The sequence below is a fragment of the Leucoraja erinacea genome, chromosome 2, assembly GCF_028641065.1.
Source record: "Leucoraja erinacea ecotype New England chromosome 2, Leri_hhj_1, whole genome shotgun sequence".
NCBI classification, from domain to species: Eukaryota; Metazoa; Chordata; class Chondrichthyes; order Rajiformes; family Rajidae; genus Leucoraja; species Leucoraja erinaceus.
Window position 1 is genome coordinate 53437912 of NC_073378.1, and position 25780 is coordinate 53463691.

Consider the following 25780-nt stretch of genomic DNA (forward strand, 5'->3'; position numbering starts at 1 on the left):
TCTCTAGGGATTGAAGACGATGAAGAGGAGGAGGGAGTTCTGGGGGATGAGGAGAAATGAGTCATGCCTGCGCAGTTGGGGGCTATGTGTGAGTAGTGCAATATTCCGTTGCGGGAACGGTTTGCGTTGGGGGAACGGATGAGTGGTGGAATCTTGCGTTGGTGGAGCAGACTCAACGGGTCTGCACTTGGTTTAGTAATCATTAAAAGTCCGTGTTTATTTTACAGATGGCAAAGTTGAGGGCCATGCTGTTTGATAGGGGCTGGGGGACGTGTTTGGTCTGCAGCATTAGAGGCGCTATGAGAGTCATAGAGTCTTACATGCTCACACTGACCAAGATGTTCCATCTACATTAGCCCATATCCCTCTAAACCTGCCCTATCTGTGTACCTGTCTAATTGCTTCTTAAACATTGCAATAGTCCCTGACTCAACCACCTCCTCTGGCAGCTCATTTCATACACCTACCACCCTTTGTGTGAAAAAGTTACTCCTCAGATTCCTGTTATACCTTTCCCCCTTCACCTTAAACCAATGTCCTCTGGTTCTCGATTCCCCTACTCTGGGCAAAAGACTATGGGTCTACCCGATCTTTTCCTCTCATGATTTTATACACCCCTATAAAATCACCCCTCATCTTCCTGCACTTCAAGCAATAGTCCCATCCTGCTCAACCTCTCCCTATTGCTCACCCTTGAATCCTGGCAACATCCTTGTAAATCTTCACTGTACCTTTTTCAACTTGATATGCCTTCGAAACGATAAAACCAGCCCTCCACATTGCGACCAGATAAATGTGAACACAGGGTGACCATAGACAACGATTCGGTTCAGTGGTCAAGAGTCATTAGGATTCAGTCCATTGTGTTCTTTCAGTTGTTGAAGTTGGAAATTATGACCTTTAATTCTGTTTTACCGCTGCATTTAAAAGAAATGAGACACCCATCATGAGTAATATTTCCAATAGTTATTTTACACCTGAAAATAGTATCGTACTTTTAAAAGGTCTTATCGTTAAATTATGCCTTAAAAGAGTTGAGCAACATCTTGCATACAATATTATACTTGTTTTAATGTGGTGTTCAATTTACAACTAAATATGGGATCAAGTTAGAAAATCGTAAGAGAGGTGAGATTAACAATGGGATGTGTAATTTCTTTCTAACAATGTGATTTTTTTTTTTTAAATGCCTGTTATTAGATACAGCCTCCATAGAATCAGTCCACTGTGTTTGATAATTATCTTCTTAGTTATACTATATACAGTATCTTTCTCATAACTGTATATCACCTTTGTCCTTTAACTGTAGCAGAATTGTTGAACACCATAACCATTCTAAGAACCTGTCATTAAAGAATATTTTTAACATAGTGGCTTAAAATATATATTGCTTTAAAACTGACACACTACATTAGAAAAAACACTCACATTTATCAGTAAAGCTCTGCTACGCTGCACATAAAAGCCGCTTAATCAATTTGAAATATGATTTTCATTAATGTTTGTTTCATGGAGATTATGCCTCAAAATTCACTGTCACACAGCGTAATAATGACCATTGCTGACATCTTCATAACCCTAATGAAGAAGAGAAATCTATGATTTGCTACTGATGACAGTATTATTCTCAGAGAATTACCCCATGCAATCAGCTTAAAATCACTGATCTGACAAATGCTTCAATGCCTGATTCATGATTCGCACTCCATTCAGTATCCAATCTCAATACATATTCTTATATGGTCTCTCTCAACTTGCTTATAAAGTCACCTTCCAAATCAGTGCCAACTTCCAACTAAAGTATCATTGAATCATTAAGTGCTGCTGCTTGTCCTGTGAAATAAGTTATTTTAAAGTTTATGATGTTTGAGCTACCTTAAAACTATCTTTACACCCCAGTTTTATTTTGCTCTCCATAAATTGATTAAAGATTTATTAATTTTATGATTTGCAGTCCGTCCAAATTCTTCAAAATGATTTTTGCTCAGATATCACTTGTTGGTTATACATTCTGCCTATGGAGAATCCATGAAGGAATCTGGGAAATGCAGACTATACTGCTGAATAGAATAGAATAGAATAGTTTCTTTATTGTCATTGTAACATGAACAATGTACAACAAAATTTAAAAATGTCAGCCAGTCAGTGCACCATTCAAACATTTCTAAAAGCTAACGATACATACAAGATAAAATATTAAAAGATAAACAACTAAACTAAATATCATGAAAATAGCACGCATAAACACCCAACCCTCCATCCTTCTGTCGATTTCACAGTGTACCACAGTCCCTTAGTATGTATCACCCCTGCGTTCCTTGGCGGCTACATTTAGTGCTTTTATCGCAGTGGGGTAAAAACTGTTTTTTAGTCTGTTCGTCCTTGTCCTTGTAGATCTGTACCGTCTGCCTGACGGCAACAGTTCAAACAGGGAGTGTCCGGGGTGGGAAATGTCCTTTATAATACTCTGGGATTTTTTGATGCAGCGGGAACTGTGTAAGTCCTCCAAGGTAAGGAGAGGGCAGCCGACAATCCTCTGGGCGTCAAATCCTCTGAATCTTAGTGGGTAGCTCGTATTACACTTAACTGCAAGCACCACCACTTGGCCACTGATTCCAAAATACAATTATCATCTAATTACTGGCATTTATTCATCTTTGAATATTTTTTTCAGGGGAACTTCATAATGTATACCTCCTTAACTCGGTTCCTTTAATACAGTGCCCTCCATAATGTTTGGGACAAGGACCCATAATTTATTTATTTGCCTCTGTACTTCCAGAATTTGAGATTTATAAAAGAAAAAAATCACATGTGGTTAAAGTTCACATAATCAGATTTTAATAAAAGCTATTTTTATACATTTTGGTTTCACCGTGTAGAAATTACACTCGTGTTTATACGTAGTACCCCCATTTCAGGGCACCATAATGTTTGGGATACAGCAATGCAATGTAAATGAAAGTAATCATGTTTAGTATTTTGTTACATATCCTTTGCATGCAATGGCTGCTTGAAGTCTGTGATTCATGGACACCAGTTGCTGGGTGTCTTCTCTGGTGATGCTCTACCAGGCCTGTATTACAGCTTATGCTTGTTTTGGGTGCTAGTCCCCTTCAGTTTTCTCTTCAGCATATAAAAGGCATGTTCAATTTGGTTCAGATCGGGTAATTGACTTGACCACTCAAGAATTGACCATTTTTTATCTTTGAAAAACTCTTTTGTTGCTTTAGCAGTATATTTGGGATCATTGTCTTGCTCAGGAATGAACCGCCGGCCAATGAATTTTGAGGCGTTTGTTTAAACTTGAGCAGATAGGATGTGTCTATACACTTCAGAATTAATTATGCTACTACCATCAGCAGTTGTATCATCAATGAAGATAAGTGAGCCAGTACCTTCAGCAGCCATACATGTCCAGGCCACCACCGTGTTTCACAGTTGAGGTGAACTTGGGCAGTTAGTTCTCTCCTCCATACTTTGCTGTTGCCATCACTCTGATATGTTAATCTTCGTCTCATCTGTCCACAAAACCTTTTTCCAGAACTGTGGTTGCTCTTTTAAGTATTTCTTGGCAAATAGTAACCTGGCCATCCTATTTGTGCGGCTAACCAGTGGTTTACATCTTGCAGTGTAGCCTCTGTATTTCTGTTCATGAAGCCTTCTGCGGATAGTGGTCATTGACAAATCCACAACTGACTCCTGAAGCGTGTTTCTGATCTGTCGGATGGGTGTTTGGGAATTTTTCTTTATTGTAGAGAGAATTCTTCTGTCATTAGCTGTGGAGGTCTTCCTTGGCCTGCCAGTCCCTTTGCGAATAGTAAACTCACCAGTGCTCTCTTAATGATGTTCCAAACAGTTGATTTTGGTAAGCCTAATGTTTAGCTGATGTCTCTAACAGTTTTATTCTTGTTTCTCAGTCTCATAATGGCTTCTTTGATTTTCATTGGCACAACTTTGGTCCTCATGTTAAACAGCAATAAAAGTTTCTAATGGTAATGGAAAGGCTGGAGGAAAGACTAGGTGCTGAGAGCTCGCTCATACCTGCATTAAGAAGGCAATTGAACACACCTGAGCAATTACAAACACCTGTGAAGCCATGTGTCCTAAACATTATGGTGCCCTGAAATGGGGGGACTATGTAGAAACACAGCTGTAATTTATACATGTGAAACCAAAATGTTAAAAAAATGGCCTTTAATAAAATCTGACAATGTGCACTTTAACCACATGTGATTTTTTCTATTACAAATCTCAAATTGTGGAGTACAGAGACAAATAAAAAAATGATTGGTCTGTCTCAAACATTATGGCAGGCACTGGAGATGATTTCATTGCACACATTGCCGACAATCTATACTCAAGGTACGTACTAAGAGTAATCAGCACTTGGACAAGCTACAAATGTTCTAGAACACAACTGGAAAGAAACATAGAACTCTATTTAACACATTTATCAATTTTATCTAACTCTCAAATATTAAGAAATCCTGAGGCGAATTACTCAATACCACCTTTTACATGGCCTGTAGTTTACTTAATTTTCTTACTAGCGTGTTTTCAGATCATTGCCTTTCATTACCTATAAATCACTTTTATTTACTCAAACAGATATGAGCAATCACACTGCACGATTAATAGATCTGTCAGGTTTCGGGATAAAGGTGCTAATCCAAATATTTGGAATAAGATGACCAGAAGTATTTACCCATAAGGGGCAGGAAAAGAAATGCAGGTATGTCATAGTTTAAGGATAAGGGGGAAATCTTTTAGGACCGAGATGAGGAAAACTTTTTTTTTAAACACAGAGAGTGGTGAATCTCTGGAATTCTCTGCCGCAGAAGCTAATTGAGGCCAGTTCATTGGCTATATTTAAGAGGGAGTTAGATGTGGTCCTTGTGGCTATAGGGATCAGGGGGTATGGAGAGAAGGCAGGAACAGGATACTGAGTTGGATGATCAGCCATGATCATATTGAATGGCGGTGCAGGCTCGAAGGGCCGAATGGCCTACTCCTGCACCTATTTTCTATGTTTCTATGTTTCTATGTCATTAGCAAAATTTGAATTTTTGTGTCCATAGTTTTGACATATCACCTCTTGATTGATTGATTAATTGATTGAAAGAAACAACATGGAGCAAGCCCTTTGGTCCACCGAATCCATGCCGACGAGTTACACACAGAGAGTGGTGAATCTCTGGAACTCTCTGCCACAGAAGGTAGTTGAGGCCAGTTCATTGGCTATATTTAAGAGGGAGTTAGGTTTGGCCCTTGTGGCTAAAGGGATCAGGGGGTATGGAGAGAAGGCAGGTACAGGGTACTGAGTTGGATGATCAGCCATGATCATATTGAATGGCGGTGCAGGCTCGAAGGGCCGAATGGCCTACTGCACCTATTTTCTATGTCTATGTTTCTACGTTACCCATTATCGCATCCACTCCCTACCCACTGGAGGCAATATGCAGAGGCCAATTAACCTTCAAACCCGCACGTCTTTGAGATGTGGGAGGAAACCAGAGCACCTGGTGGAAATCCACGGCATAATAGTAAGAATGGGCAAATGTCACACAGACAGCACCTGAGGTCAGGATTGAACCCAGATCTCTCTTGCTTCGAGGCAGCAGTTTCACAGCTGTGCCACTATCCAAGGTTGCTGTTCTCAGCTATTGTTATATCAGAAGTACAAAGTACACTACTCCTACAGATGATGCTGTTTAAGAATGTCATACCTACAGTCAAAACCTATTTGCATGGTGGCATACTTTACCAAATGAAATGCTTAAAGATGATGTGACTGGTGAAAAGAGTGGAAATGGACCATGGGTCAAAGGTGATATCACGGCAGAAAAGGAGTTTCTTGAAATTATGGTATCAAAGTGTGAAGGAAGGATGCATTGGAAACGGGACTAAGTGGTTCCTGAAGGGCAATGTGATGACTTTTCTTTTCACATATATTTTTAAAATATAAACCTTCAGCCATATTCACAGCAAAATCCTTACCATCATTTTCTCCCGTAACCAAGCAACAGGGCCATTTTTAATCTCTTCCTCGTATTTCAATTATTCACATCTTCTACACATCTTTAGTCACACTTCTTTCAGTTCAGCCTTCAAACGCATTCATTCATAAGTCTCTCAACTTGCTGATAAAGTCACCTGCCAACTGACTACAAACACTGAGCAGTGTTTAGCACCTTTTAATTATCAGGCGGTTACTAGCTGCAAGCTTGTGTCACTCAAAATTTCTGTAATATTGGCTGATAATTTGTTCAAACCAAATCAACTACTGTGCTTTATTAAGTAGATCAAAAAACCCTTTTCAATTGCAAATTGAGGGCACAGTGAGATGTCACTTGGTCCTCGGGGATCTTCTTTAATTTAAATGCTTTCAGTTTAATTAGTCAATCGTCTCTTGGGTTGCTCCACAGCTGTCTTTAGTCTACCTCTCAGCTGTGCCCCGTAAATATTCTCCATCAGTCACATCATGTTTAATTATATATCCACATTAGCTTTCATTCTAAGTGCATTGTTATTTATTAACAACATTGAATTTCAAACATTGTGGATTTTATAGCAGCTCGAGTTATAAACCAATTTCATTGTTGTCTTCAAATCCATGTTTAAGATTTGGTCCGATTCTCTTTAGTTCTTTCATTTTTTTCTTTCAGCAACTGACAAAGTTGCAATAGTCAGCATTTGTTACATTAATAATTTGGCATCTATTTATCTGTGGTTTAAAATATTGATGATAGACTTTTGAAGTTGTCAGTTTTTATATTTCTTTGCAATAATAACAGAATTCCCCCAATGTCACATCTCATTTGCAGAACCGCATACAGGCGGCATTTTCTTCCCATGATGAAGTATTTCAAAAGAGAAAAGTAATACTTTAGAGTTTGTATATACAGAGAAACCTTTGGCTTGTGTTGAATTTTCAAAGTACGCATGCATTGCCATCTTTTGTAACATTTAGTACCTACGTAGGATTTAAAACTAATCCTGTGATGCAAATGTAACAAAACAGAAAACACTAAAACTTAATAGAGAGGACTGCCTAATAAGCAATCACAACATTCCTCTATCTGAAAACTGAACTCTGCAATTGAACTCTTGCTGCAAACAACAACCCCTTTTCAATATATAGCTGCTGGAACATGCAATTTGATCATAATCTCCACTTTGATATAACATTTTTGTACAACTGATTTAAATTCTGATTACTAACCAATCATTGTTTTCATTTGGATTTTGTAATAATGGGAGTTGAGATTTTTAAAATTAATTTTAGATTATGCGTGCAATATCATTCTGATCTCATATTATTTTGAAGATCAAATGTAAAGGTAACAGAACTTAGGTACACAAAAATGCTGGAGAAACTCAGCGGGTGCAGCAGCATCTATGGAACGAAGGAAATAGGCGACGTTTCGGGCCGAAACCCTTCTTCAGTCTGTAGAAGGGTTTCGGCCCAAAACGTCGCCTATTTCCTTCTCTCCATAGATGCTGCTGCACCTGCCGAGTTTCTCCAGCATTTTTGTGTACCTTCGATCTTCCAGAATCTGCAGTTCCTTCTTGAACACAAGGTAACAGAACTTTACTGATCTGAGTCCACATGTTACTCCACCTATTTCTACCAGCTATCTCACCTCTGCTGAGGAAAGATCCTGACCCAAAACATTGTCTGTCCATGGGCCTCCATGGATGCTGCCTGTAAATACCTGACTCTCACACAGGTTAAGGTATAAGCATCTTTAATGTTCATTCCATTATCATCTAAGCAGTACATCATACATTCAGTCTACTGCAGCTACTGAAGACAGTAGATGAGTTCTTACACTATAAAACATGCATTATGCGGAGTTATAATTACTAAGTATTCTGATTGGCTAACATGCAATAGCCAATCTACATCTCTTCTTGTAGAAATGAGAAAGCAACTAAGGTGCTTTAAACGATAAGCTAAGGGAATACTAGTACAGTATTAACCAAAATCGCCATATCTAGTGGGTGGCTTACTAACCGGCCAGCCCTCGTGCGGTAGGGGGCTGCCTCATCACCCTTTCCTTCCGAAAAGATGGGGACTGGGGTTGGTAATGCCGCGGGAGATCCAATGGGCCTGTGGGGAGAGACCGTCACGGGGAACCGGGAGTGAATCGACGCGGGGAACCCGGGGTATCGGTTACAACGGGAAACGCAGGGGCAAACCGACGCGGGGAGTGGGTGGACTTGGTCGTGGCAGGTGATGGAACAGCTGCAACAGACGTCGGTGTGAACATGAGCGGTGGGGCATCAGGACCCCCAGGCGCCGGACGATGTTCCTTCACAGGAAGGTGGTGTTGATGGTTGCGTCGTAGAGGACACCATCGACTTCGACCAGGTAGGAGCGTGGTTCCTTAGAGGGGCCATGAATGTGTCCCAATTTGGTATGTCTTTTGTCAGTTTGCAAGCGTACCACTTGTCCTTCTATAAGTGGTTTGAGTGGTTTGCTGGTTTTGTCGTAAAACCACTTCTGCGTGTCGCGTTTAAACTGCACTCGTTTTTGTATCACAGTGGGAGAGCGGACCTGCGGCTGCAGCTGTTGCTGGGAGACAAGCAGTGGTGGACGCATCTGGCGGGACATTAGCCATTGGGCGGGGGAGCCGAGAACACTGACCCTTGAAATGTTCCGCAGGTTTAGTAGGTCCAGGTAGATGTCGGATTTTGCCAGGTAGGAGCGCTCCATGAGTTGTATAGCGCTTCAAATGGCGTGTTCAAATGGCGTGGACTGTGGGTACTCTGGGCTGCTGGTGACGTGATGAAAGTTCCACTGTTTGGCAAAGTTCTTGAACTTTTGACCGGTGAATTAAGTTCCGTTATCAGTTTGAAGGCGGACAGGTGCACCATGCACGGACAGGTGGATCGATCGTTACTGAATCATGATTTCAGAGGTTTTCGTGGGCAGTAGGTCGATTTCGAACCAACACTAGTAGGAGTCTACCAGGACGAGGTAGTGCTTCCCGTGCCATTCAAAGATGTCGGCGGCCAGCGACGCCCACGGAAGGGAGGGAGCCGGCTGAGGCAAGAGGGTCCGATTCTGTTGGTGTGATGTTAAACTGTTGCAGATGGCGCATGATTCCGTTTTATCGCGCATGTACTTTGTCATCCCGGGCCAGTAGATCATGTTCTTGGCCTGATTTAGAGTGGCTTCTGTGCCGGGGTGGCCTCCGCAGAGTGGAGGGGATGACTGCCTTGTGGCCTTTGACGTTCTGTAGCACTAGTTCGGCACGAACCAGGAAGTAGGGTCATATTTCAAACGGAGTGCTTGACTGTTTATTTGGCCATCCATTCCTTATGACGGAGGTCAGCAGCTGTGAAGTTTTATCCGCAGCTGTGTGTTCGGCAAGGCGGCGTAGACGGTCGGTGGGCACGAACGAGACCTTCAGGACTGAGAATTTGTCCGTTCAACAGTGTGCCGTTCGCTGGTAGTGCACGGGGCTCTGGAGAGCGTGTCTGCGATGTGCATGTCTTTACCTTTCTTGTATACGATGCGGAAGTCAAAACGCTGCAGCTGCATCATCATTCATTGTAGACGAGCTGGGGTGGCATGGATGGGCTTGTTCAGGATGGTGACTGGTGGCTGGTGGTCAGTCTCGACAGTGAAGGTTTTGCCAAAGAAAAAGTCTTTGAATTTTGAGCAGGCGAAGACGACGGCGAGCAGTTCCTTCTCGTTTTGGGCATAGCGTTGTTCAGTGCCTGTTAAGGTGCGTGATGCATAGGAGACAGGCATCACGTCGCCGTCAGTAGTTGTCTGTAGGCACGCTGTCGGTTATCCTTGGTTCTGAAAACTCCTGCTTATATTTTTTTTTCGCGCAATGAGCCAATGAAAATGCCCGGTCAGCAAAGGCGATTAACTAAAACTATCTACGACTACCTTGACTACCCATAACTACATGGCGACTCCACGACAACTGCACATATGACTCCAGGATTATTGATTTTCTCCATGGCGGCCAACTTTTTCGGCAACCGTACTGAGGCCGCAACTAGTTCCCAGAATGCGGGAACTCCTCGCGACCATGAAGGAGACTCACCAGAGACCACCAGCGAACATGTGGCGCCCATGTGGCGAGCGCGGTCTCCTGCACTCACCTAAAAAGTTGCCTAAGTGGGTCAGGCCCATTAAGGATCTGTGTTATCAATGATATACACATATAGGATTAAGCACTTTACAGAAACTTCTTAAATATATATACCCCCCCCAAAAAAAAGAACCAGAATCAAAGAAAAAATATCAAGAGATAATGCAATATTTTTTCCAGTTTGAAGCAGATCATCTCCAGAATATTTACAGCTACACTCAGGGTTAACACTTTTCTTCTAAAAAAAATAGTTACCTTCAAAGCGATAATACAGAATCAAAGTATTTTAAATCCTGGCATTCAATTATCATTTAGTGTAATTATGGGATAGCATGAAAATTTAAAAAGGAAATGGAGCCAATCTGAAATGAAATAGAAGCTGATGGAAATAGTAAAAAATAGTTAGACGCTTGCATATCAGGTTCTATCTGCTTATTTAGACAATAGACAATAAACAATATGTGCAGGAGTAAGCCATTCGACCCTTCGAGCCAGCATCGTCATTCACTGTGATCATGGCTAATCATCCACAATCAGTACCCCGTTCCTGCCATCTCCCCATATCCATTGACTCTGCTATCTTTAAGAGCTCTATCTAAAGGGCCTGTCTCACTGGGCGATTTTTTCGCCGACTGCTGGCATCATATCAGGTTTGCCAAAAGATTTTGAACATTTCAAAATCCAGCGGCGAAAAAAAAATGTTGCGACACTTGAAAAAACACCGCGCGTCCATACGTCATTACACCGCGCCACCTCAACGTCACGCCGCAAAGTTTTTGGTAACCTGATACATCACAGGTGCACTTCTACAAGTGCACAGTAGTGAGCATGCTGACCGGTTGCATCGTGGCTTGGTTCTGCAACTTGAGTGCTCAGGAGCAGAAAAGAATACAAAAAGTACTAAACACTGCCCTCATGGGCTCTGACCTCCCTACCATCAAGGGGATCTATCGCAGTCGCTGCCTCAAAAGGGCTGGCAGCATCATCAAGGACCCACACCATCCTGGCCACACACTCATCTCCCCGCTACCTTCAGGTAGAAGGTACAGGAGCCTGAAGATTGCAACGTCCAGGTTCAGAAACAGCTTCTTCCCCACAGCCATCAGCCTATTAAACTCAACTCAAACTAAACTCTGAACATTAATAGCCCATTATCTGTTTAGTTGCACTTTATCTGTTTTATTTATTCAAGTGTGTATATATTTAGATAATGGTATATGGACACACTGATCTGTTCTGTATTCATGCCTTCTATATTCTGTTGTGCTGAAGCAAAGCAAGAATTTCATTGTCCTATCTGAGACACATGACAATAAACTCTCTTGCATCTCTTGAATCTTGAATCTTGAATGTCAATGATGTCAGCAGTCGCCGAAAAAATCGCCAAGTGGAACAACTCTCTTTTGAAAGCATCCAGAGAATTGGCCTCCAGTGCCTTCTGAGGCAGAGAATTCCACAGATTCACAACTCTCTGGGTGAAAAAGTTTTTCCTAATCTCCGTTCTAAATAGCCAACCCCTTATTCTTAAACTGTGGCCCCTGGTTCTGGACTCCCCCAACATTGGGAACATGTTTCCTGCCTCTAGCATGTCCAATCCCTTAATATTCATATGTTTCAATAAGATTCCCTCACATACTTCTAAATTCCAGTGTACCCAAGCCCAGCCGCTTCATTCTATCAACATATGAGAGTCCTGCCATCCTGGGAATAAACCTGGTGAACCTACGCTGCACGCCCGCAATAGCAAGAATGTTCTTCCTCAAATTTGGAGACTGAAACTGCAGACAATACTACAGATAATTATAGAGACACTGGACTGTGTAGACCAATTACTTCACTTTAATTGTCAAGAATTGAAGCTCTCCTAATTATGAATTAGAAACATAGAAACATAGAAATTAGGTGCAGGAGTAGGCCATTCGGCCCTTCGAGCCTGCACCGCCATTCAATATGATCATGGCTGATCATCCAACTCAGTATCTTGTACCTGCCTTCTCTCCATACCCCCTGATCCCCTTAGCCACAAGGGCCACATCTAACTCCCTCTTAAATATAGCCAATGAACTGGCCTCAACTACCTTCTGTGGCAGAGAGTTCCAGAGATTCACCACTCTCTGTGTGGAAAAAGTTCTTCTCATCTCGGTTTTAAAGGATTTCCCCCTTATCCTTAAGCTGTGACCTCTTGTCCTGGGCTTCCCCAACATCGGGAACAATCTTCCTGCATCTAGCCTGTCCAACCCCTTAAGAATTTTGTAAGTTTCTATAAGATTCCCTCTCAATCTCCTAAATTCTAGAGAGTATAAACCAAGTCTATCCAGTCTTTCTTCATAAGACAGTCCTGACATCCCAGGAATCAGTCTGGTGAACCGTCTCTGCACTCCCTCTATGGCAATAATGTCCTCCCTCAGATTTGGAGACCAAAACTGTACGCAATACTCCAGGTGTTGTCTCACCAAGACCCTGTACAACTGCAGTAGAACCTCCCTGCTCCTATACTCAAATCCTTTTGCAATGAAAGCTAACATACCATTCGCTTTCTTTACTGCCTGCTGCACCTGCATGCCTACCTTCAATGACTGGTGTACCATGACACCCAGGTCTCGCTGCATCTCCCCCTTTCCCAATCGGCCACCATTTAGACAATAGTCTGCTTCCCCGTTTTTGCCACCAAAATGGATAACCTCACATTTATCCACATTATACTGCATCTGCCAAACATTTGCCCACTCACCCAGCCTATCCAAGTCACCTTGCAGTCTCCTAGCATCCTCCTCACAGCTAACACTGCCTCTCAGCTTAGTGTCATCCGCAAACTTGGAGATATTGCCTTCATATTGATATTCCCTCATCCAGATCATTAATATATATTGTAAATAGCTGGGGTCCCAGTACTGAGCCTTGCGGTACCCCACTAGTCACTGCCTGCCATTGTGAAAAGGACCCGTTTACTCCTACTCTTTGCTTCCTGTTTGCCAGCCAGTTCTCTATCCACATCAATACTGAACCCCCAATGCCTTGTGCTTTAAGTTTGTATACTAAAGAGGAATTAAAAGCCATTTTTAATTTCAGCAATTTCAAGCAATATGACAATAATTTACCACCTATCTCTGCACCAACATTGCACTCCATGTGAAGTTCAATAGCAGAAGTCAAACATGCTGTGATTTCTTCTGGTCTATGCTTGGGGGACTGTCACAACAATGGCCCAATTTAATCTGATTGGGAGTCTACTGTAGATGAAGGGGGAAAACTAGATAAGTTATTTTCAAATTTAGTTTTTAAATTTAATTTTAATCAAAAAAAAAGTTAAAAAATACATTGTTTTAATTGTCAATATTAGTTTTTCATAATTTGTATATGTATTTGACTATGATGGACCTTTAAACATTGCCTTGATGGGATTTAATGGAAGACGCCCTGAATTTCATCTTGTCTGTCTTGGACTAACTGCAGGTCTGACTCACTGCTAACATATCACTGCATTCCAGTGGATGCCAGGGTCAACTTGTTCTTTCATTCACAGCCAACTGAGGTAAGTGTAGTCGATAGGGACTAAAGTCTGACAGCTGAATCCAGCCCGATTCAGTGAAATGCAGTTTTATATATTCATAAAATAAATAAATAATCTAAATGCACAGGATGAATCTTTCAGGCTCACACTCTTCCATGGCACACGTTTAGATGACCCAGCAGGTTTCACATATTTATTACATTTGCTGCACAGCTGAAGGAAATTTTATTTTACAGTAAAGGGAGAAAAGTTGAACTCATAATTTAGAAAAGAAATTGTAGACACAAGGTTAAGTGCTCAAATATTATGTGATGCTGTGGAAACACAAATATTTATCAGTCTGCCTGTCATCTCCACATTTTCATCAGACTTTATACACAAGAAAGGTGTATGTCAGGAAAGTCAATTTGAAAGACAAATGAAGAAAGGCATCGAATACATTCACTCTGCCTATCCTTAATTTTTTTGATTAGTATTTTTCAGACATATTGACCAAGGCAGAATTACTTTTTTTGACCAAAGGAATCCATAATTGCCTCAATTTCAGACCATGGCATTCAATGCATAAAATATTACTGTAAACATAAAAAGAGAACTGTAAAATAATAGAACACAAATAGCTTTACCTTTCTTGTCTTCCTTTTGTGTGTTCGTAGAGTTGATTTGCTCCACCATCAGCACAAGCTCGAAAAACCGCTTCAAAAATAGACAACAACAAAAAAAAAATTATATAGTCAATTTTATTTTCCAAGAATTATATCTTTGGGATAGCAGCAGACTTATAGCATGTAGTATGTTTTGGTTTATTCAATCAGACTACAATATATCAAAAGAGGCACAAGGAACTGCAGATGCTGGAATCTTGAGCAAAGCAAAAATTGCTGGAGGGAATGCAGGAGGCCATTTTGGGTCGGGTCCCTTCTTCAGACTTTATCAATGTCAGACAATATATCAAAGGTTTGGTTCAAAAACACTTACTTAGCCTGTCATGGTGCATTGCTTTCCACAATGTTGAGGAATTTACCAAAAAGCATCTCTAAAAAGCGACCGACGTTGCAGCGGCCTCTGCAGTCCATCTGTCATTTTTATTTTTGTCCCGTTGAATGTATAGTTTGCTATGGGTTTTATATAGTTTTTAGTTATTATAGTTATATAGTTTCCAGTCGCAGAGCCTGCGGACTTACCATCATGGGGCTGGCCGGCTTCGGAGCGTGGAGAGCTGTGGTGGCGCGCTGCATGGACCCGACTCCAGAGCTCGGAAGCTCCAGCCGCAGGTCCGGTGGGCGGCGACATCGGGAGCTCGTGGGTCCCTAGTGGGAGACCGCTTTTCGGAGCTCCCGTAACGGCAACTTCTCCCGCCCGCAACAAGCCCCACACGGGGCTTTAACGGCTGCGGGACTTGCCATCGCCTGCCGGGGGCTCCAACATTAAGACCCGGAGCGGGGCCTTACATCGCCCCGCACGGGACTTGCCATCGCCCACCGGGGGCTTCAACATTAAGACTCGGAGCGGGGCCTTACATCGCCCGGCGCGGCCTTAACGGCCGCGGGACTTGCCATCGCCCGCTGGGGGCTTTAACATCGGGAGAAGAATGGAACACAGGGGAGAGCCAAGACTTTGCCTTCCATCACAGTGAGAAGGAGATTCACTGTGATGGATGTTTGTGTAAATTGCGTTGTTTGTGTGTCTTGGTTCCTTGGTGCAGAAACCAAATTTTGTTTGAACTTCTTTTGAGGTTCAAATGACAATAAATAAATTGTATTATATTGTATTGTATTGTGTAAAATTGGCAAAGAAAGCAGTGAATTACACTTCTGAAATATTTAATAATTATATTAAAATTTAGCATTTAATTTGTTACCGAAGAGTACAACAGCAAACCAGTTCTATAAAATTAATGTGGATGGCATATATGATTCATCGAGTCACAAAGGGTGGTGGGTGTATGGAACCATTTACACAGGTACATGGACAGAACAGGTTTATAGTGCCATGGTTTTTCTTTGCAGCCCTTTTTTAAGACACAACAATAACCGTCCTCCTGTCTTCCAGATTTCACCCTCACATTCATCACAATGCTAAATAAGAACACTGAACAGAGGACAGCACAGCACGAGAACCTGCAGCCCTGTGCTTCAGCCCACAATGATTGTCAAACACAATGCCAAGTTAAACTGATCTCATCTGTCTGTATTTGATCCATATCCCTCTATTCCCTGCACTTCCATGAGCCTATCCAAAATCCTTTAAATAGCACTATCATATCTGCCTCCACTACCACCCCTGGCAGTGCACTCTAAGGCCCACTACTCTCCGTGTAAAAAACAGTCCTGCATATCTTGATTAAATTCCCCCATCCTCACATAGCTACCTCTTCTAGTATTGGACATTTCTGACCATCCACCCTATCAATTCCTCTCATAATTTCAAATACTGCTATTGTCCCGCTTCAACCTCTGACGTTCTGGAGAAAACAATCCAAGTCTATCCAATCTCTCCCGCTCGCTGAAACCCTCTAATCCAGGCAGCATTCTGGTAACCCTCCTTTGCACTGCCTCCAAAGCCTCCACATCTTTCCTGTAATGGGGCGATAAATACTTGTTTTTGATCATTGGAACAAAACAAAACAGCAGTAGTTTTCAGAACCAAGGATAACCGACCGGTAATGTTAATGTCTGCCGAGCTTCACAGCCGTGTATCTCTGGCTTAAAAGTTGGCTCCAGTCCTTCTCCCCCCATCTCCCCCCCCCCCCCCCCCCCTCTCCTCCTCTTTTAAAGAACTTACGTGACCCTTCCCGTACACTGTGCTTTCACCGTCTTAATTACAGCGCCAACCTTCCTGTTCATCGCGGTGAGTGGGTGTATCACATTGGCTTTACACCGTGTGAATTTCACTCAGACAACGCTCCCCCCGCTTGCCCTGTCCCCCGCCTGCATAACGGGCTCGTGAAGGAAGCGATGTGTGTGTGTTCCACTCTGACAGTCGTCGTTCCACATGACAGAAATCGCCTAAGTGGGACAGGCCCATAAAGGAATTCAGCATGTCCCCAATGATTCTTACCAATTCCTGCAGATGTACCATAGAAACACATCCTAAAGATAGACACAAGATGCTGGAGTTTCCCGACCGGAAGCGTCACCTATCCATTTTCTCCAGAGATGTCATCTGACCTGTGTAGTTATTTCTACACTTTGAGTCTATCCTTGGGGTGAACCAGCATCTGCAGTTCCTTATTATTACAATATTATTATAGAAAGTATCCTATTGGGATGTATCACAACTTGCTCTGCCCTAGACGGCTAGAGATTGCAGAGAGTTGTCGATGCAGTTCAGTCCATCCTCCAATGCAGCTGAACTCCCAGCCTACCTCAGGCCAAAGTCAGAATAGCTTTGTGAAGGAGCGGTCATGCTCAACAAATTTGCTGGGATTCTTTGAAGAGTAAATAGCAGGACAGACTAGGGAGAGTCAGTAGATGTTGCTTACTTAGATTATCAGAAAGTCTTTGATAAGGTCTGTGAAATTCTCTGCCTCAGAGGGCAGTGGAGGCAGGTTCTCTGGATGCTTTCAAGAGAGAGCTAGATAGGGCTCTTAAAAATAGCAGAGTCAGGGGATATGGGGAGAATGCAGGAACGGGGTACTGATTGGGGATGATCAGCCATGATCACATTGAATGGCGGTGCTGGCTCGAAGGGCCGAAAGGCCTACTCCTGCACCTATTGTCTATTGTGCCACACATGAGGTTGCTAAGGAAGATGAGAGCCCACAGTATCAAAGGTACTATCACGGATAGCAGGTTGGTTGGATGGCAGATGACAAAGAGTGGCAATAAAAGGGGCTTTTTCTGGTTGGCTGCCAGTGACAGGTGGAGTTACACAGGGGTCAGTGCTGGGGCCGCTCCTTTTCATGTTGTATATTAATGATTATATATTATATTAAGGGGATTGAAGGATTTGTGGCCAAATTGGCAGATGATACGAACATAGGTGGAAGAGCAGGTTGTGTATCAGGTATACTGCAGAAGGACTTGGACAGGTTGAGAGAGTGGGCAGAAAAGTGGCAGATGAAATTTAGTGCAGCAAAGTGTGGAGTCATGCATTTTGGTAGTAGGAATAAAAGCATAAACTATTTTCTAATGGGGGAGATCATCCAGAAATCGGAGGTGCAAAGGGACTTGGGATTGCTGGTGCAGGGTTCCCTAAAAGTTAATCTGCAAGTCGAATCGGTAGTAAAGAAAGCAAACTCAATGCTAGCATATATTTCAAGAGGGCTTGTGTACAAAAATAGGGATGTAATGCTGAGGCTCTATAAGGCGCTGGTAATGCCGCATTTGGAATATTGTGAGCGATTTTGGGCACCATATCTGGTGGAAAGGATGTTTCCACTAGTAAGAGAGTCAAGGACTAGAGATCATAGCCTCATAATTAAAGGGCGTTCTTTTTGGAAGGAGATGAGGAGAAATTTCTTTAGGTGGTGAATCTGTGGAATTCTTTGCCACAAAAGGCTGTGGAGACCAAGTCAGTGGATATTTTTAAGGTAGAGACAGATAGATTCTTGATTAGTACAGGTGTGAGAGGTTATGGGGAGAAGGCAGGAGAAGGCAAGAGAATTGTGCCAGGGAGAGAGTGATAGATCAGCCATGATTGAATGGCGGAGTAGACTTGATAGATCAGCCATCACTTTGACATGGCAGAGTAAGACACTTGATGGGCCGAATATGAGGGGAACTTCTTTACTCCTAATTCTGGAATGAGCTCCAGTGGAAGTGGTGTCGGCACTTATTGAATTGATAGGCATATGGATCACTTGGTACGAGTGCCAGGTGGGACTGAAAAACATTTGTTTTTAATCTGATGGTTATAGGTTATTATGTAACACTATATTCTGCACTCTGTCTATTTTTCTCTTTTTCTCTTTGCATTCCCAGTTATAGTTGTGCATGATTTTTGGTTTGATTCCACCTATGTATGGTGTGATTTGACTGGATAGCACGCAAAACAAAGTTTCTCACTATCTCATAACAAATGACAATATCATGAGAAAAAGAAACCAATACCAATGTTTAGTACACTTATTCCTTAGTATGTGAAATGAAAGGTGGTGCAGCGGTAGAGTTACTACCTTACTGTGCTTGCAGTGCCAGAGACCCGGGTTCAATCCCGACGACGGGTGCTGTATGTATGGAGTTTGTACGTCCTCCCCGTGCCCACGTGGGTTTAGGCTGAGATCTTCAGTTTCCTCCCACATTCAAAAGATGTGCAGGTTTGTAGGTTATTTGGCTTGGTATAAGTGTAAACTGTCCCTAGTGTGTGTAGGATAGTGTTAATGTGCGGGGATTGCTGGGCGGCCCAGACTCGGTGGGCCTTAGGGCCTGCTTCTGAAAGTAGGAATTATGGTTTGTATTGACGAAAAATTACCAAATTATTTGACGCTTTCCCCAGTGTTTACTGCTGTTGAGAATGAATTAATCATCACTGACGATTTATTTTGCAGTAAATCATGAAAATTTGTAATTTGTATTCATTTATAGTATATTTCCCCATAAATGAATGACTACATTTACCTTTTGAATTCAGAAATTATCCAGACATGTTCACTCAGTAGCAGGTGGAGGGAAATCAGCTGGTGATGGCGTTTGTTTATGTTCCGTTTCTCATCGTTCTGCCACCAGATGGTAGCACCAATGTGATTTCTCATTCTCTCGGGTGGAAATAAAGTGTGCGGTATGTTTAAAAAGCAGGATTTTTTTCTGATTTACGTAATCTCTGAAATTTATGTTGAGGTCAGAGTCGGAGTCGGGACTTTTTTTTTTTACCGACTCCGACTCTAGCACCACCAAAATTTCTCTGACACGGACTCGACAACTCTGACTCCACAGCCCTGCCTACCCGTCAGCTGCGTTACAATGACATCACAATGGGATCCCGAATCTCATTTACATACAAAATCGCGATTTTCAAAAAAACTATGTGGGATAGGGGGGAGGCGAGGAGTGGGGGAGCAGGGGGATAGTGGGAGAGGAGGAGGTTATGGAGGGAAGGAGTGATTGAGGGTAGGGGAAAGGAGATTGGAGGGAGAGGTGAGGGAGGGAGTAGGGGAGGGGAGGAGGGGAAAGAAGAGGAATGGTGAAGAGGAGGGGGTGGGAGTGCTGGGGGGTGAGGGTGAATGGAGGAGGATAGGGGTAGAAAGAGGGATGGCACGGTAATAGAGGAGGGGAGGGGAAGAGGGAGGAGGCGATGGAGGGGGTGAGGGGAGGAAGCAGAGGAAGGTGGGTGGTGGGTTGGGAGAGGGAGGATAATGGAGGAAGGGAAACATGATGCAATATTGACCACCACGTGCCTGGAGGAAAGCAACTCCAGCAACTCAAGTAGCTCAGTATTGTACCAGACAGCCTGCTAGATTCTAGCATTGTTTTTCCTGCTAATGTCAGAATAACTGGTCTGTAGTTCCTTTTCCACATTCTCTCTCTTATTACTTAAATTGGAGGAGCTATATTTGCCACCTTTCAATCAGTGGAACTGAAATTAATGCATGTTTGGACAATGTTTGGACGGTCTGAGTGCAAGTAGATGGGACTAGGGGAGAATAAGTGGTCGGCACGGACTAGAATGGTCGAGCTGGCCTGTTTCCGTGCTGTAATTGTTATATGGTTATAGTCCAGAGCTCCTGGCTTAGGAAGCCTTTTTTGAGCTGTACCTATCAGACACCTGTGGGAGTTACACCTGGTGGTGTCATGGTAATTTCCGCTCACTAGAGGGAACTGTTGGAGATTCTTTTATTAGAGACTCCAACTATGTGCATATCGATAGAGCAGTCAAATCTCTGATTTAATGGGGATATGCTTCTTTTAATCATATGAACATAATCATATTGTCTGTGACAACACCTGGCAGGGTTGCAGTATTTCTCCCACTCTGTCTAGCGGACTATCGGGAAGAGGTGACTCCGATTATAATGCCGGCTCATCCGAGTCATATAGGGGCCAGAAGCGCTCCAGTCCTTCCCTGTAATACTCCGTTGGGGCTCCAAAAGGGAGCAAGGACTCGGAGTCACTAGCAGGTGCAACCTGTCTGGTAAGTATAATGATGATACAAACAGAGCACCGATCTGCACAGCTGGTCCCGGTGCGGCTGCTGAAGGGAGCAGCCTGACAAACCCGAGTCGGGGCAAAGTCAAAGCCAAGTCTGTGGGACAAGTCTTGTCAGATGATTTGGGACATCGATGGCAGATGTGATTGCAGGTTTGTCTCAATGAGAACATCTGATGAATCAGATGGTGGCACAAGAAATGCTCCGTGTTACAAAGGCATGTCAGGCAGCAGCTCCTGGTTCAGGGTTGCAATATTCCTCCCACTCGGATCAAAGGAGTGGTGGAGATGGTGCCAAAGTATATGCACATATACCTGAAGCAGCTCCTGGTTCAGGGTTGCAATATTCCTCCCACTCGGATGAACGGAGTGATGGAGATGGTGCCAAAGTATTTACACACATGCCTGTGGCAGCTCCTGGTTCAGGGTTGCATAAGTCCTCTTACTCGGATGAAAGAAGCGATGGAGATGGTGCCAAATATTATGCTCCGTATTACAGAAGCATGCACAGGCAGTTCAACTCATATGCCTGTAGCTAACCCTGGTTCAGGGTTGGAATATGCCTCCCACTCGGAAGACTATCGGAGATGGTGTCACAAAATATGCTCTGTGTTATGGAAGCATGCACAGGCAGTCGAGGCATATGCATGTGGCAACGCCTGGTTCGGGGTGCACTATTTCTCCCACTCTAAGAGAGTGTCAGAGATCAGTATGGAACTGACACCGAACATGACTCCAAACATGACTATGTGCCTTAATCCCATGCTTTAATGCATGATGTGCGAGAATCGCATAAGGAAGAACTGCATGCTCTTGCCTCTAAATTTGCTGTTCCCTCGGGGACGGACAAGCCACTACAAGTGGAGTTGGCCAGCGCATCAGCTATCTAACAAATATGACAAGCATGACAGACAGGGTCTGCAAATAGAACTTCGCTGAAGCTCCAACAAGCAAATCGACCTGGGGTCAGAGACGCTGGTAAGTAAGGTCTCGTTATTAACCTCCATAAACTCCGAAATGGAGCAGTCTGTCGGCCCAGGTTTGGGCTGTCTTTGGGATAGATCAGGTTGATGTAGAGACATTGGCAGGGTGCCTTGCATAATAACCTCTGTAAGATCCAAGTAGGAACAGTTTGGTTACCCTGGTTCGGGGTAGACCATCATGGAACTGGCTGGCCATAGGGGTCATAGTGAGCAGGGAAGCATTGCCTCATCATCTGTGATTGAGGTTATCAGACTGCTCAGTAGAATGAAGTAGTTGAAGTCTTCCTCAACATATGGTTTATTTCTCCTAGGTTAGTAGAGTTGCTGGTTCATTGGAATCATCATTGCCATCCTCTCTGGGATAGGTAGTTACCAGCTTGAAGGTGGTCTGGCATATAATATAATTTTTATCTGACCTGCAGGTTCATGTTGTGAATCAACAATGTATTTATAATAATCCATAGGCTCTCAATACCAGTATTCCTGATTGAGTGCCGGGTCGAAGAGATTGTGTTGTGCACTCTGGCGACCTAGACATGTGGTTTCAGTCAAAGGACTGCGAGGTAATTCCTGATTCAGCCTTGCATTATACTAATTTACACTATGAGGGAAAACGCTGAGTTGACAGGGAACTCGTATTCCCACATCTAAGGGAGACTGTGGTTATCAGCTCTAGTCATTAGGTTCTGATTATATGTTATCAGCGAAATGTATGAATAACTAGAAAATGCATCTTCCGCGGGTAGAAAAGCTAAAACATTTCCGTCCGTATGGTCAATAGAGGAACAGGGGTTCCGAGTGCAATCAGTGACAGCTCATCCGAGGATGAGTGGTCTGGCCAAGGACTAGAGGGGTATATTTTCAGATACTTCTCAAGATTACAGAAACATGGTGCAGGCCAAATCGGGTTAGCATTTGGCTTATCTGATCATGGGTTTACTTACCCAGTTTAAGATGGATGATTGGCTTTCTGCAATTTAACTGATTCATAGAATCGATCTTGTAGTTGCACACTCTGCCAAATCTATACACATGAGGCACAGATTCTGCTGTCTTGACAACAAAGCTAGCGGTGAAAGCCTATGCTGCCCTACTCAGATTAAAAGGCATTAAAGTTTTAGGTAATATGCAAAATTTGCAGCTGATAAAACTTATGGGTTATCAGTGGATACCTTTTGCGATATTACAAATGAGGCAACATGAAATTTAACAGTGGCAATTTTGCCTATTCATTCACGCCATGGTAAGGCGGCTGAAGCAACTCTTATTTACTCAGTCACGAGTGACGGCTGGGGCAGCTTGTCTTCTCAAGCAGCTAGCTCTGCACAATTGTATGAGAAGCTTGTGAACAACATTTGTGAGTTAATTTTAAATGGAAGTAACAGAGGTTTGTGTGGCTTTCAGTTTGAGCCTAGAGTAGTGTTTATGTGATAGCACAATTGCCATTGCTTGTGTTGCTTTGTCATTCTATATAGTTCCATAAGTGGGACAATAAATGATTGGTTATTCACCCGCTGTTCACTAACTTTTTGCAAGGTATCTTTTATTTGACCACTCTAATAGCCTACACTCATTGTAGTGTGCGATGTATATCAGTAAATTATTATGCAAATATTCACCCTTTTTTCCTAATGGGAGCAGAATTTTAAGATGATTATGCTTTCAGCAACTGATCTTAGAATAAAGAACACAGCCTTTACTCAATCTCTAACTTGGTCTCTACGTCATAACAGACATTAGGGTAGCTTGGAAACATAGAAACATAGAGAATAGATGCAGGAGTAGGCCATTCAGCCCTTCGAGCCTGCACCGCCATTCAAAATGATCATGGCTGATCATCCAACTCAGTATCCCATCCCTGCCTTCTCTCCATACCCCCTGATCCCTTTAGCCACAAGAGCCACATCTAACTCCCTTTTAAATATAGCCAATGAACTGGCCTCAACTACCTTCTGTAGCAGAGAATTCCACAGATTCACCACTCTCTGTGTAAAAAATGATTTTCTCATCTCGGTCCTAAAAGACTTCCCTCTTACCCTTAAACTGTGACCCCTAGTTCTGGACTTCCCCAACATCGGGAATAATCTTCCTGCATCTAGCCTGTCCAACCCCTTAAGAATTTTGTAAGTTTCTATAAGATCCCCCCTCAATCTTCTGAATTCTAGCGTGTACAAGCCGAGTCTATCCAGTCTTTCTTCATATGAAAGTTCTGCCATCCCAGGAATCAGTCTGGTGAACCTTCTCTGTACTCCCTCTATGGCAAGAATGTCTTTCCTCAGATTAGGAGACCAAAACTGTACGCAATATTCTAGGTGTGGTCTCACCAAGACCCTGTACAACTGCAGTAGAACATCCCTGATCTTATACTCAAATCCTTTTGTTATGAATGCTAACATACCATTTGCTTTCTTCACTGCCTGCTGCACCTGCATTCCTACTTTCAATGACTGATGTACCATGACACCCAGGTCTCGTTGCATCTCCCCTTTTCCTAATTGGCCACCATTCAGATAATAGTCTACTTTCCTGTTTTTGCCACCAAAGTTGATAACCTCACATTTATCCACATTATGCTGCACCTCACCCAACCTATCCAAATCACCTTGCAGCCTCCTAGCATCCTCCTCACAGCTAACACTGCCCCCCAGCTTTATGTCATCCGAAAACTTCGAGATGTTGCACTCAATTCCCTCATCCAGATCATTAATATATATTGTAAATAACTGGGGTCCCAGCATTGAGCCTTGCGGTACCCCACTAGTCCAATGAATTCACCACTTTCCAAATGTGCTGCCATCCCATCTTTAATAACTGACTCTTGCTTGTTCTGGCTAATTTGTACGCTTCATCTTTTGTTTTGATACTATCCCTGATTTCCCTTGTTATCCACGGATGCACTACCTTCTCTGATTTATTCTTTTGCCAAACTGGGATGAACACTTGTTGTAGTTCATCCATGCAGTTTTTAAATGCCTTCCATTGCATATCCACCATCAACCCTTTAAGAATCATTTGCAAGTCTATCTTGGCCAATTCACGTCTCACACCCTCAAAGTCAACTTTCAGGACCCTTGTTTCTGAATTAACAATGTCACTCTCCATCCTAATGAAGAACTGAACCATATTATGGTCACTCTTGCTCAAGGGACCACGCACAACAAGACTGCTAACTAACCCTTCCTCATTACTCAATACCCAGTCTAAAATAGCCTGCTCTCTCATTGGTTCCCTCTACATGTTGGTTTAGAAAACTATCCCGCATACATTCCAAGAAATCCTCTTCCTCAGCACCCCAGCCAATTTGATTCACCCAATCTATATGTAGATTGAAGTCACCCATTATAATTGTTTTACCTTTGTTGCACGCATTTCTAATTTCCTGTTTGATGCCATCCCTAACTCCACTACTACTGATAGGTGGCCTGTACACAACTCCCACTAGCGTTTTCTGCCCCTTAGTGCTTCATGGGAGCTTGTTACAGGAATGATCTCATAAGCAAAATGAGCAGGATTTCATTCATTTGAAGTTGACAGCATACCCACCAGAGCAGAGATCGGGGATGTCATTAGGTATACAAGTACACTGAGTTTGCTAGTACCTATGAGATGAAAGATAGTTTATTTTTTGTTATTCAGTAGTCTCAAAATATTGCTGATGGCTCATTAGCTTACATAGTGCGTGTTAATAAATTATAAAATTTGGTTGAATATGTCTGTGTATTTGCAGATAGAATTTTGCACAGTTGCACGAGTTATTGTCTAACTCAACAGTCTATTGGGACTACGGTCCGGTTAAGAACAATGGCATGTATACAAGTTAGCATCATGATATTAATAACCCATGTTTTTTCCTACCATTAATGGTTTATCTGTTTCAGTGTTTCACACACAGATTGGGTTACTGTATGAAACCACAGAGCTTTGAAGTCTTCACGTAGTCACACGTGACTTCGAAATAAAATAGAAAGATTAAACAAGAACTTACCGTTTGAAGTTTGATCTTTATTTTATGAGAAGTTGAAGTGAGGGATTACGTGCCCTCCACTCCCAACCCTACTTCTCATAAAGATCATTCAGTAGTTC

General features: G+C 42.8%; 1 protein-coding gene across 5 annotated transcripts in view; it reads right to left on the minus strand.

The window, feature by feature from the left end:
- tpk1 (thiamin pyrophosphokinase 1) overlaps window positions 1-25780 on the minus strand; it is a 349575-nt gene that overhangs the window by 243491 nt on the left and 80304 nt on the right. For all 5 annotated transcript variants that reach the window (XM_055656935.1, XM_055656952.1, XM_055656943.1 and 2 more), the window contains one exon: window positions 14256-14325. In XM_055656935.1, coding sequence (XP_055512910.1) covers window positions 14256-14325 — 70 coding nt within the window. The remainder of the gene's footprint in view (window positions 1-14255; window positions 14326-25780) is intronic.